This window comes from Salvelinus sp. IW2-2015, linkage group LG2 (genome assembly GCF_002910315.2).
Source record: "Salvelinus sp. IW2-2015 linkage group LG2, ASM291031v2, whole genome shotgun sequence".
In the NCBI taxonomy this organism is placed as follows: domain Eukaryota; kingdom Metazoa; phylum Chordata; class Actinopteri; order Salmoniformes; family Salmonidae; genus Salvelinus; species Salvelinus sp. IW2-2015.
Genome location: NC_036839.1, coordinates 27624085 through 27637692, shown reverse-complemented (window position 1 = coordinate 27637692; position 13608 = coordinate 27624085). Strand labels below are relative to the sequence as shown.

Genomic DNA, 13608 nt, shown 5'->3' with positions numbered 1-13608 from the left:
TTTTGGAAATCTGTTCCAAAGTATTCCCATGCATAATAGAGAGATATATGTGATCGTATACAAATGTAAGCAAGATTTGAAATTATTATGTTTTTGTGAAATATTATATATGTTTGGTCTTCTTGCGGTCACATTGCAGTCTACAAATTATTTGTAATTATGTTCCGGCCCCCTGACCATCCGCTCAACAAAAAATTGTCCCTCAGCTGAATCCAGTTGATGATCCCTGGCTTTGAGACACAATACTAGTTGGATGACTATTTGGAATTGGAAATTATATGAGCTTCATTTAGCCTTTTCTATTCAACAGATCCTCCATCACCTCCTCAATGGCTTGAGGTGGCCAACATCACAAAGATCAACGCTGAGCTGAAGTGGCAAGCTCCTGACAACGACGGTGGCTCTCCAATCACCAACTACGTTGTTGAGAAGAGGGACGTCAGGCGTAAGACCTGGACTGCGGTGGACACCACTGTGAAGGAGCTGAAGTACACTGTCACTCCACTGAATGAGGGCTCTCTCTATGTGTTCCGCGTGGCTGCTGAGAACGCAGTCGGACAGAGTGATTATTGTGAACTGGAAGACTCTGTTCTAGCTAAAGATACTTTCAGTACGTTTCTATCCTGTCCCACTTCAGTCATTCTGTTGTTGATGGAGAATTAAAGTCAATGGAGTAGTTCTTACAACTTATGAACTTTGCTTTTATCTTTTTCTTTCCAGCCACTCCTGGGCCACCTTATGCCTTGACTATTGTGGAGGTGTCCAAGAGACACGTTGAACTGAAATGGGAAGCTCCAAAGAGTAATGGTGGGAGACCCATTACAAAGTAAGTGAATAACAAACTTGTAATTGTCTATATGTTTGTCATGACAGTATTTGTATTTAAGTAATTTTAAACCATTTTAAAATAATACATACCATTTGCTTTTTAGGTACGTCATTGAGAAGAAAGAGAAACTTGGAACCCGCTGGGTGAAGTCTGGAAAGACCCCTGACGCTCTGTGCACCTACAAAGTCACAGACGTGGATGAGGGCACTGAGGTTCAGTTCCAGGTCCGTGCTGAGAATGAGGCCGGTGTTGGACACCCTAGTGAACCAACAGAAGTAGTCACCATTGAGGATGCTACAAGTGAGTTGTCTGTTACATTCTCAATGTATATTCATCTTATACTGTAGAATGATTATTTAATATAACTTTGTCTTGGCATGGCAAAGGCAATCAATATTAGGAAGGAAAAGGTGCAACTCTCGCTCACACTCCACGAGACACCTCTTCTCACATTGGTAGAGCGCCTTCCACTACTTTTCAAAGGAAACCAATGTGAATAATGTGTTTTTTCTTCTTCCCAGGTCCACCATCTCCTCCTGTTGACTTGGTCATAGTTGGTGCCAGTAGAGAGCATATCAACATTACCTGGAAGGTACCATTGAAGAATGGAGGTAGCCCCATCACAGGATACCATGTTGAGCTCCGAGAGGCTAAAGCTGAGAAGTGGATGAGAATCAACACTCGCCCAGTCAAGGAGCTCAAATACAAAGCAGAGGAAAGCATCAAGCCAGAGAAACAATATGTCCTGAGAGTCCGTGCCATCAACTCTGTTGGTGTCAGCGATCCTTCTGCCATTTCTGAGAAGGTCTTTGCCAAGGATCCAGACTGTAAGCATACTTACCATACCCCTAAGTGTCAAATGGAAATAAATCTTATGCCACTTATTGAAAATAAATGGGAAGTAACATATACATCTCTTTATCCCCTCTCTCAGGTATTCCTACTATGGACATGGAGGCCCTAGACATTGTGGTGGTTGAGGGTGACAAGCTGCATATCAACATCCCATACAATGCCATCCCCAAACCAGAGATGGTCTGGAGCAAAATCATCCACACAGATACTGCCATTGGCACAAAGTTACAGAATGATGACAGACTGTCGATGACTTGTGAGCTCAACAGTGTCCACCTGGAAGTGATGAAGTGTGTGCATGATGATGCTGGAGAATACTCCGTCACTCTGGAGAATGCGATCGGAACAGCCACCAGAATCATCAACGTTAAAGTTATTGGTAAGATTCACATATAGTATTCACTTGAATTCTTCACTGTGAAAATATTTGGTGTTAAGTCAAAATATGTTTTACTTAAAATGCAGAAAACAGACTGTATAGCATATTCTGCGTTATATTCACAGGTCTGCCCGGCCAATGCAAGGACATCAATGCAGATGAGATCACTAAGAACTCCTGCAAGCTGACATGGGAGGCTCCAGAGAGTGATGGTGGTACTCCAATTCTCCACTACGTTCTGGAGCGTAGAGGGGCTTCTAATAAGACTTTCAGGCCTCTGATGTCAGGAGAAAACATCCTGACCTACCAGGTCAACGATCTCAAGCTGAACGAAGAATATCACTTCCGGGTCAAGGCTGTCAACAATGTCGGCTCTGGGCCATTCCTGGAGCTCCGCAACCCTGTCATCACTATGGAAGTGAAACGTAAGTGTTCTGGAACACTTTCCAACTTTTCACAGTTGGTTAGAATTGCTTGATAGTTTCTTCACCACCATTTTTGAAGGAGCAGGAACGCATTATATAGGAGAATGTGTTGGATGTATGAACCCTTCTCGGCTCCGTGGATTATGGATTGCAGAGATATGTATTGATGTTATTTTTCCTGTTATTTACAGAGAAACCAGATCCACCCATTGATGTTGAGGCTCATGATCCAACCGCCAACTCTATCACACTGACCTGGAAACCACCAGTGTCTGACGGTGGTTGCGCCATCACTGGCTACATCCTGGAATGCATTGAGAAGGACGGTGATAGATTCCAGAGAATCAACCCATCCCTGGTGCCTGGTTTCACCTATGTGGTGAAGGATATGAAGGAAGGCAAAGAGTATCAGTTCCGTGTTCGCGCTGAGAACGCTGCTGGAGTCAGCGAGCCGTCTCGCAGCACTCCAATGACCATGATCGCTGCTCCCGTTGGTATGGCTACCTTTTTGACATTGTTTTATTTTTGTTTGTTATTTGTTCTGTATTGTAAAATGCCTTTGGGTCCTTGAAAAGCGCTCCAAATGGACTCTGAAGGTCATTAGCGTCTGATGTACACCAATTTGAAAGATCAAGAGCTAGATTCTATCAGATCCGTGCTAGCCGACACCCGCATGTTTTGCCAGTGTCGGAGACACAACTGTGTTAGAGCTGTGAAATCCACAAGCGGATCCTTGTGCTACCTTATTGTGAAAACTGCCATTGGATGCAACGAAACCACACCCAACTTTATATCCGACAAATCCCATGCAGCCGCGTTAGAAGTTCATGCAGCCGCGTTACAAGTTCAAACACTCGAATGCGCGATGTTTTATTGTCTACACTATTGTCTACACTTCGATTAGGCTGATAGGCTATAAATCCCCCCATCCAAATGAACATGAAAACATGCATTAGCCTGTCATTATTTCTATAATCGATAGAGCTTAAACGATATTGCCGTTTTGAACTTCTAACGCAGTATAGGGATAATAAGGAAGGGAGTGGTTCGTGACACACAAGAGCAGCCGCTCACCGATTGGTCAGCTCATACCACAGCTACACCTCCAACACACTATGTGGATGTCGGCCAACGCAGTTGACGCTATATCTGATTGAATCGAGGCCAAAGTGTATGTATAATAATAACATGTGGTTTAACCCATACAAATAGAATGAATAGAACAGGCTTGGAAGCTTTAACCCTAGCAATGTTACTGGAAAAGTATTGTATTGTACACTCGTATTGTACTCGTATTGTACACTTGCAATGGCTGCCTGGTCTTGTGATGCAATAATTTCCATGGTGATTTGGAATATTCTATCAACTGATGCTTGATTGCCATGGTAATGTAGAATGTTCATTGAAATGATGCAGCTCGTGCAATGGAATGTCTTTTTTATGTCAGTTGAGTTGACTCAACAAATCACAGAACAGTTTGAAGGGTACACTTCCTGCTTTTACTTCCTGGCATGGATACACTCACAATGGCTACCAGTCTATCCATTATGCCATCATTGACTTGAATGGGGACACCTGTTCTATTCAATCTATTTCTATGGTTTAGCCTTTGTGTTGTCAATTCTTTCAGAAAAACCCAAGGTGTCCCTCCATGCTCGCCTGCAGCATGGCCTGTGCATCAGGAAGGGTGAGGAGATCCGCCTGGACGCCTACATCTCTGGCGCTCCATACCCAACTGTCACCTGGCTCAGGAACAACGAAGACGTCAAGAATGTACCAGAGAAGAAGCCAGTACCGCCTATTCTGAAGAAGAAGAAGGGGGGCAAGGTTGAACCTGAAGAACCTGAGGTGTTCGTAACCCCTCTTCATGAGCGTCTTTCTTATGCTGTAAAGAAGGGCGAGACCTCAATCTTGGTGCGAGACTCCATCAGAGCTGACCACGGTCACTTCTGCATCCAGGCCGAGAACTCTCATGGTGTTGCAACTGCATACTGTGACGTCAACGTCCTTGGTAAGCCAATGATCCTCATCACAAACTACTTTCAGTCATTTTTCAGAACTTTACTTACTTATTTAGTAATTTTACTCCTCCTGGAGCATAAGCCATCAACAACAGTTTCAACATTCTCTTTTCTATGATTTGTACAGATAAGCCTGGACCTCCAGTGAACTTTGTCTTTGAGGAGATCAGGGACACCTCTGTCATCTGCAAGTTCGACCCTCCTCTTGACGATGGTGGTAGTGAGATCCTGAACTACATCCTTGAAAAGAAAGACAACAAGAATGAAGATATCGGATGGATCACGGTAACTTCAACCCTCAAGGTTTGCAACTATCCTGTTACCAAACTGATTGAAGGAAAGGAGTACATCTTCCGTATTACCGCTGAGAACAAGTTTGGCTGCGGACCTTCATGTCTCTCTGAGCCAGTCGTTGCCAAGAACCAATTCGGTAAATATCTACAATTACATTTCTGTTTTTCCTTTACTATCAGTTATAAACGTTTGTTGAAATGTGTATTTTCCCCTTACTATCACTGGTAAAAGTGTTTGTTTTTGTCATTAACTGCCAATTACAACATTCTACTTTTCCCCTTCTATTCTTTCAAGATCCACCCGATGCTCCAAACACACCCAGAATTGGAGAGGTGACTGCCAACAGTGTGTTCATCTCCTGGCATGAGCCCAAGGACAACGGTAGTCCCATCCTGGGCTACTGGATTGAGAGGAAGGAAATGAACAGCAAACACTGGACTAGGGTGAACCGCTTCCTGCTCAATTCCCTCTCTGTGAAGATTGAGGGTCTTATGGAAGGCCTGGTATACATATTCAGAGTCTGTGCTGAGAATCTGGCTGGCCCCGGACCCTTCAGTGTCCCAACTGATCCCCAGATTGCTATGGATCCAATCTGTAAGTTTATCTGAGAATAGATACCAACACTACAATCTATTGTGGAATCCTACGTTTTTTATTTTTTATTACTTAGTCAAACATTGATGTCAATGGGAGCTTACGTGAAAATTTGATATAAGTGGAAGTTAGGATTCACCCCTATATGCCTTAGTTGACACACTATTATCAATATTATAAGCATTGACTCAAGTTATCTCTTTCTGCCTCTACAGTGCCACCTGGCCCACCCACTCCAAGAGTTATTGATACCTCTGCGACAACAGTTGATATTGCCTGGGTTCCCCCCCTGTACAATGGAGGAGGAGATATACTTGGCTACCATGTTGAGAGTGTTCTGGCTGGAGAGAAGGAATGGAAACGTAGTACAGAGTTCAGATGCAAGGAGCTGAAGTATACAGTGACTGGGCTGACGGAGGGCGCTGACTATTACATCCGGGTTATTGCTGTCAATGACGCCGGACCGGGAGCACCTGGCATGACTGAACCAGTCACTGTGAAGGAGCCTCAAGGTATCTATCTATCAATCAATCAATCAAACAATCAAATGTATTTATAAAGCCCTTTTTATATCAGCAGTTGTCACATAGTGCTTTACAATAACCTGGCGTTGACCCCAGAGAACAAGCCAGTTAACTCATATAGTGAAATCATTCAGCTTCACCATTTAGCTCAACCAGTCAGCTCATATAATGCAAATATGTCACCGAGCTAATGATATCATACTACCATATAATATTTATATATTTTTTTATTGGCCTAGAGTGTACTCATGAAACAAACATTTCTATGTCTATGTCCCCAGAGCCCCCAGTGGTTGACTTTGATGCCTCTGTGAAGAACGGAGTCATCATCAAAGCCGGCGAGGCTCTGAGACTGCCAGCGTTCGCCATCGGCAGACCACAACCAGAAGTGAAATGGATGAAGGATGAGGCTGAAACTGACAAAGAGCATGTTGTGATCGAAACAGAAGGAAAGAACAGCCTTCTGTTCATCAAGTACGCCAAGAGAACTGATCACGGAAAGTACCAGATCTCTGGAACCAACAGCAGTGGAACCAAGTCTGCTGTCACTAGAGTTGACGTCATGGGTAAGTGTGCAAGCAATCAATTGCTCACATAGAGCATCTCAGAGGAGAAGTGCTGATCTAGGATCATGTCCCCAATGTCTATATAATCTTGTTCATTATAATCTAAAAGGCTAAACTGATCCTAGATCGGCACTACTATTCTGAGACGCTTTATGAATACAGGCCATAGTTCTCCTATCTTGAGTTTTCTCATCCTCTTAATTTTTTACCCTTTTGTGTGGTTGTAACTAGATGTCCCTGGGCCTGTGGTTAATCTGAAGACTACTCATGTCACCAAGAAGAACATCAGCTTGAGCTGGGCAGATCCTCTAGATAACGGTGGCAGCGATGTCATCGGCTACGTAGTGGAGAAAAAGGATGCAAAAATGAAGCTATTCAGACAACCTATCGAGACTGCTTCATGCAAGTGTGACATTCAGGGTTTGCTTTCAGAGGAAGAGTACGATTTCCGTGTTTTTGCAAGGAACAAGTACGGTGATGGCGCCCCAACGGACATTGGGCCTATTCTGGCTTCGGATCCCAAAGGTATGACGAGTGAAGAAAATGGCGTTATTGGAGAAAAAAAAGCTAATTCAAAGATGTTAGAATCTTATCTGGTTCTAAGATGCATTACATTGTTTGTGGAGAATCTACGATCACAATGTGCTGGAGTGTCTTTCTTTCTATTTACAGATTTTAATATCTGAAAATGATTCTGAAATTGAACTCCTTTCTTTCAGCTGTTCCATCTCCACCATTGAAACTGCACTACACCGAGAGGTGGACGACTGCTATTGCTCTTGCTTGGGAGCCACCTCGCAGCGATGGAGGTAGCCCAATCACGGGTTACTATGTTGAGAAGATGAGAGCAGATGGAACTGAGTTTGACGTGGCCAATCGCAAGCTCTGCAAAGACTTACACATCAAATTGGAGAACCTATCAGAGAACCACGTGTATCAGTTCCGTGTGTTTGCCGTGACTGAGGTGGGAGAGGGCGAACGCTCCAAACCAATCAGTGCTAACATACAGGATGATGAAAGTAAGTAATGTTACACTCTTCGATAAACCTTACCATAAACAATATATTTGTCTTGGATAATAAAGCAACCACAGTAAACTGCTTTTTTTGTATTCATCTTAACGAAATGCCTTGTGTGGTCTGTTATCATAGTTCCCCCCGAAATCTCAATCTTGGAGCATTTCAAGAGAGATACAATCATTGTGAGGAAGGGAGCGGCTATTGAGATCCCTGCTGAGGTGGTGGGTCTGCCAATGCCAGAGGTTCAGTGGTCTAAGGATGACGTCGTCATCCCCATGGCTACTGAGACACTGCTGATGGAGTTCGAGGAGGTGGCCCGCACCAAGTGCACCACCAAGATCAGCATCCCTGAGACTATCAGAGGAGACAAGGGAGACTACAAACTGGCTGCCACCAACTGCCATGGCAAAGCACACCGCATCATCCATGTGGAGGTTCTAGGTAAACATTTTCAGCGATCATTAACATTTTCAGCAAACAGATCTGTGATAACCATACAATTATAATATTAGTATAATCGTACGTAGGTGTGTCAGCGCTACAAAAGGTCTTAACGGGGCAATCAGCAGTTGCTTCATCAATCTTTGGACTTACACTCAGCGGCCAGTTCATTAGGTACGTCCATCTGGTGCCAGGTCGGACCCCCCTTTGCCTCCAGAATAGCCTGAATTCTTCAGGGGATGGATTCTACAAGGTGTGACATTCAAATGTTGCTCACTTGGCATCAAGGGAGCTAATGTGTGCCAGGAAAACATTCCTCAAACCATTACACCACCGCCAACAGCCTGTACCATTGACACAAGGCAGGATGGGGCCATGGACTACTGCTGCTTACGTCAAATCCTGACTCTGCCATCAGCATGACATAACCGGAACCGGGATTTGTCAGACCAGGCAATGTTTTTCCATGCCTCAATTGTCCAGTGTTGGTGATCTCGTGCCCACTGGAGCCGCTTCTTCTTGTTTTTCGCTGATAGTAGTGAAACCCGGAGTGGTCGTCAGCTGCAATACCCCAAGACAAGGACTGATGAGTTGTGCCTTCCGAGATGCCGTTCTGCACACCACTGTTGTACTGCACCATTATTTGCCTGTTTGTGGCCCGCCTGTTAGATTGCACGATTCTTGCCATTCTCCTTCGACCTCTCTCATCAACAAGCTGTTATCGCCCACAGGACTGCCGCTGATTGATGTTTTTGTTGTCACACCATTCTTTGTAAACCCTAGACACTGTCGTGCGTAAAAAGGCTGTTTCTGAGATACTGGAACCGGAACGCCTGGCACCGGCAATAATACCACGCTCAATGACTCTTAGGTCACTAGTTTTGCCCATTCTAATGTTCAATCAAACAGTAACAGAATGCCTCAATGCCTGTCTGCCTGCTTTATATAGCAAGCCATAGCCACATGACTCACTGTCTGTAGGAGCGAACCATTTTCGTGAATGTGGTGGTGTAACTAATAAACTAAATTAGTTATACACTAAGTGTACAAAACATAAAGAGCACCTGCTCTTTCCATGACATAGACTGACCAGGTGAATCCAGGTGAAAGCTATGACCCCTTATTGATGTCACTTGTTAAATCTACTTCAATCACTGTAGATGAAGGTGAGGAGACAGGTTAAAGAAGGATTTTTAAGCCTTGAGACAATTAAGACATGGATTGTGTATGTGTGCCATTTAGAGGGTGAATGGGCAAGACAAAATCTTTAAGTGCCTTTGAACGGGGTATAGTAGTAGGTGCCAGGCACACTGGTTTGTGTCAAGAACTGCAACACTGCTGGGTTTTTCATGCTCAACAGTTTCCCGTGTGTATCAAGAATGGTCCACCACCTAAAGGACATCCAGCCAACTTGACACAACTGTGGGAAGCATTGGAGTCAACATGGGCCAGCATCCCTATGGAACTCGTTCGACACCTTGTAGAGTCCATGCCCTGACAAATTGAGGCTGTTTTGAGGGCAAGGGGGAATGCCACTCAATATTAGGAAGGTGTTCTTAATGTTTTGTGCACTCAGTGTATGATTTTTGAAGAATATAACTTATAAATGCCTCATGACCTTAGTTCAACTATCCTACCTCATCATAACCCAAATATAAACATGGTTTACTCCAATGTTTGTCAACAAAGTAAATGTAAACACAACATAGCCTCAAAACGTGGTTAAAACTATAATTTTGATATCATGGATCGTCAGTCCTTGCATCCATAGCTCCGTCTATGAATTTGAGAGTGGTTACACTTCTCTAGCCCAATTCCTTAGTTTTTTACCAAAACAGGGGTGGGGAGTTCGCTTTGTTATTGTTTCTACTGTTGATTGCTAGTTTAAAGAAACTGTGGTACTTATCTGGGTATTGTCATTATAGATACTTTCAAATAAGTATTTTGAGTCTTTCAAATAAGTAAAAATGATAACTAGTATTTCAAAAAAATATCCGCAATATTCTCATAATGTTTTATTTGCCTTCATAGACCGCCCTCTGCCCCCACGTGACATTGTGGTGTCTGACATCCAGGCTGAGTCTTGCTATCTGACTTGGGCGGTCCCAGAGGACGACGGGGGTAGTGAGATCACCAACTACATCATCGAAAGGAGGGACGCCAGCAGGAAGAAGTCTGACTTTGAGCAGCTCACCTGCAATATCATTGATAGGAGATATGGGGTTAGTCCAAACTCCTGTTAAAGGTCAAAACTAGTCAAATACTGCTTTAATGTGGGGTCTGGGGTTAAGTTTCCCCTTGGTACAGATCAACTTCCCCTCCCCGAATCTTAACCTTAACTATTAGCTAGTGGGGAAAAGTGCAAAACTGGCCCAAGATCAGCATCTAGGGGCAACTTCATTTGACACCTTCAATAGGATGGTTAGTTAACTTATAATAATATGATGGTGATGATTACTAATGCATTGATATCACTCCTTCTAGGTGTACAAAATGGACAGGATGGGCCAGTACCAATTCAAAATCAAAGCTGAGAACAAGTTCGGAATCAGTGACGGTTGTGAATCCGAGAAGGTCGTTCTCAAGGATCCATTCGGTCTTCCTGGTCCACCTCGCAAACCAAAGGTCATCGCAGCAACTTCCACTACCATGACGATCACCTGGGAGCCTCCACTGCAGAACGGTGGCTCCTCCATTCAGGGATACTGGCTGGAGAAAAGAGAGAGAGGAGCTGGGATCTGGGGTCGTGTGAACAGAGCTCCAGTCACCAAGCCTGCAGTGAAGGGTTTGGAATACACAGTCCTCCGTCTTAATGAAGGGGCTGAGTACCAGTTCAGAGTGAGGGCTCAGAATGCTGCTGGAATCGGACCTCCCAGTGAAGCATCTCCATGTCAATTCGCTGTTGATCCACGCAGTAAGTACAGTACTCTTTCTTTGATGTTGTAAAATAGCTACAGTGCACTCGGAAAGTATTCAGACCCCTTCCCTTTTTCCACATTTTGTTACATTACAGCCTTATTCTAAAATGGATTCAATAAAAACATTTCCTCATCAATCTACACACAATACCTCATAATGACAAAGCAAAAACGGGTTTTTAGAATTTTTTACACATTTATTCAAAATAAAAACTGAAACATTATTTACATAAGTATTCAGACCCTTTGCTATGAAACTCAGAATTGAGCTCCGGTGCATCCTGTTTCCATTGATCATCCTTGAGATGTTTCTACAACTTGGAGTCCACCTGTGGTAAATTCAATTGATTGGACATGATTTGGAAAGACACACACCTGCCTATATAAAGTCCCATAGTTGACAGTACCAAGCCATGAGGTCGAAGGTAATTGTCCGTAGAGCTCCGTGACAGGATTGTGTCGAGGCACAGATCTGGGGAAGGATACCAACAAATATCTGCAGTATTGAAGTTCCTCAAGAACACAGTGGCCCGGCCAAAGTGAGCAATCAGGGGAGAAGGGCCTTGGTCAGGGAGGTGACCAAGAACCCGATGGTCCCTCTGACAGAGCTCCAGAGTTCCTCTGTGGAGATGGGAGAACCTTCGAGAAGGACAACCATCTCTGCAGCATTCCAACAATCAGGCCTTTATGGTGGTGGCCAGACGGAAGCCACTCCTCAGTAAAAGGCACAAGACAGTCCGCTTAGAGTTTGCCAAAAGGCACCTAAAGGACTCTCAGACTATGAGTAACAAGATTCTCTGGCCTGAATGCCTAGCGTCACGTCATGAGCAAACCTGGCACTATCCCTACGGTGAAGCGTGGTGGTGGCAGCATCATGCTGTGGGATGTTTTTCAGCGGCAGGGACTGGGAGACTAGTCAGGATTGAGGGAAAGATGCACGGAGCAGTACAGAGAGATCCTTGATGAAAACCTGCTCTAGAGTGCTCATGACCTCAACCTGGGCCGAAGGTTCACCTTCCAACAGGACAACAACCCTAAGCACACAGACAAGACAATGCAGGAGTGGCTTCGGGACAAGTGTCTGAATGTCCTTGAGTGGCCCAACCAGAGCCCGGACTTGAACCCGATCGAACATCTCTGGAGAGACCTGAAAATATCTGTGCAGCGGCACTCCCCATCCAACCTGACAGAGCTTGAGAGGATCTGCAGAGAATAATGGGAGAAACTCCCCAAATACAGGTGTGCCAAGCTTGTAGCGTCATACCCAAGAAGAATCGAGGCTGTAATTGCTGCCAAATGTGATATTTGTAAAATTTGCAAAGATTTTTAAACCTGTTTTTGCTGTGTCATTATGGGGTATTGTGTGTAGATTGATGAAGGGGAAAAAAACTATTTTATCAATTTTAGAATAAGGCTGTAACGTAACAAAATGTGGAAAAAGTCAAGAGGTCTGATGACTTTCGGAATGCACTGTATGTCAAGTAGACTATCATTATTCATTATTATGACATATTCCCCTTTGGAAAGAGATCTTCTGACCTCAACGGGACTTTCTGTTTGAATAAGGATTAAATACATGCATAATTACATTTGGGTAAAACTTGCATTGACTTTTTTTCAGATCCCCCAAGTGCACCAGGAATGCCAGTTGTTAAGGACAAGACCAAGACCAGCGTCACTCTCACCTGGACCCCACCAGAGAAAGATGGCGGCAGCCCAGTCAAGGGCTACATCGTTGAGGTTCAGGACACAGACTCCCTGGATTGGAAGAGAGTCAGTGACCCTGAGAAGCTGCACCCTTCCACTGAGATCACTGTTCCAGACCTGAAAGAAGGCCAGAAGATCAGATTCAGAGTCACCGCTGTCAACGCTGCTGGCAAATCTGAACCAAGCGCACGTTCTGCTGACATCACTGTCCAGGACATCTTAAGTAAGTCTCAGCTCTGTTGCCTTGCCAACTTCTATGCCATTGTCTGACAACAAACTGAACTGGCACTATAAAAAGCATCTAGACATTATCTCACATTTCTTTTAGACTAAAATTTAGAACAGCGAAGATTTGTATAAACCTTGCTGTTTGTCTCTCCGACATTTGCAACATTGTTTCAATATCAAATTCGATCCCCAGCTGTCCCATAGTAATGAACGAGTCTGGACCAGACAGACAGACAGACAGGTAGCGTTTCTCAGACAATCGAAAATCATGAATCAGCTGGCATAATTTTTATGGATATATACAAAGAATAGACCATTAGAAAAAAGTAAAAGGAAACGAAGTGCAGCTAGTTTGCAGTTTTTCCAGCTTCAGTTTGAAGCGATTGTATTAGCTGTGTTGTTGGCTAGCTCCTCTGAACAACAGTGTCCGGACAAGTGAGAACATTTTCATTAGCTCATCGTTATGGATGTATCTAAATAAATGTCAGTAGAAAACAGCTTTAACAAATGAATATTCAGCTACTTTGCTGTTATTCTGGCTGCACCTTTTCGACTTAATTGTAAGTTAGCCGTAGTTGGCTAGCTAGCAAGCCAGCCAGTATGACAATGGAACACTTAGAATGAACGATTAGGTCGTGTCCATAGATACAGAACAAAAAGACTGAATGACAGGGTCGTGTCTCTGGGAATTGAACCGATAGAACGAACGACCAGCCGGCTTGGGTAGCAACCATAGATTTGTGTCGGGACTATATATTGTGGAAGGATGAAATAGTATGAATAAATTCATAAAAATAATGTTTTTCAT

The 13608-nt window shown here is 43.9% G+C and overlaps 1 protein-coding gene across 1 annotated transcript in view; it reads left to right on the top strand.

The window, feature by feature from the left end:
* The window catches only part of ttn.1 (titin, tandem duplicate 1), a 167479-nt gene that overhangs the window by 77505 nt on the left and 76366 nt on the right, over window positions 1-13608 (top strand). The window contains exons 104-121 of the mRNA XM_070448227.1: window positions 311-610; window positions 721-826; window positions 933-1129; window positions 1351-1656; window positions 1764-2063; window positions 2189-2488; window positions 2680-2982; window positions 4119-4499; window positions 4637-4939; window positions 5098-5397; window positions 5613-5909; window positions 6203-6487; window positions 6719-7012; window positions 7207-7506; window positions 7639-7947; window positions 9979-10169; window positions 10432-10861; window positions 12487-12795. Coding sequence (XP_070304328.1) covers window positions 311-610; window positions 721-826; window positions 933-1129; window positions 1351-1656; window positions 1764-2063; window positions 2189-2488; window positions 2680-2982; window positions 4119-4499; window positions 4637-4939; window positions 5098-5397; window positions 5613-5909; window positions 6203-6487; window positions 6719-7012; window positions 7207-7506; window positions 7639-7947; window positions 9979-10169; window positions 10432-10861; window positions 12487-12795 — 5211 coding nt within the window. The remainder of the gene's footprint in view (window positions 1-310; window positions 611-720; window positions 827-932; window positions 1130-1350; window positions 1657-1763; window positions 2064-2188; window positions 2489-2679; window positions 2983-4118; window positions 4500-4636; window positions 4940-5097; window positions 5398-5612; window positions 5910-6202; window positions 6488-6718; window positions 7013-7206; window positions 7507-7638; window positions 7948-9978; window positions 10170-10431; window positions 10862-12486; window positions 12796-13608) is intronic.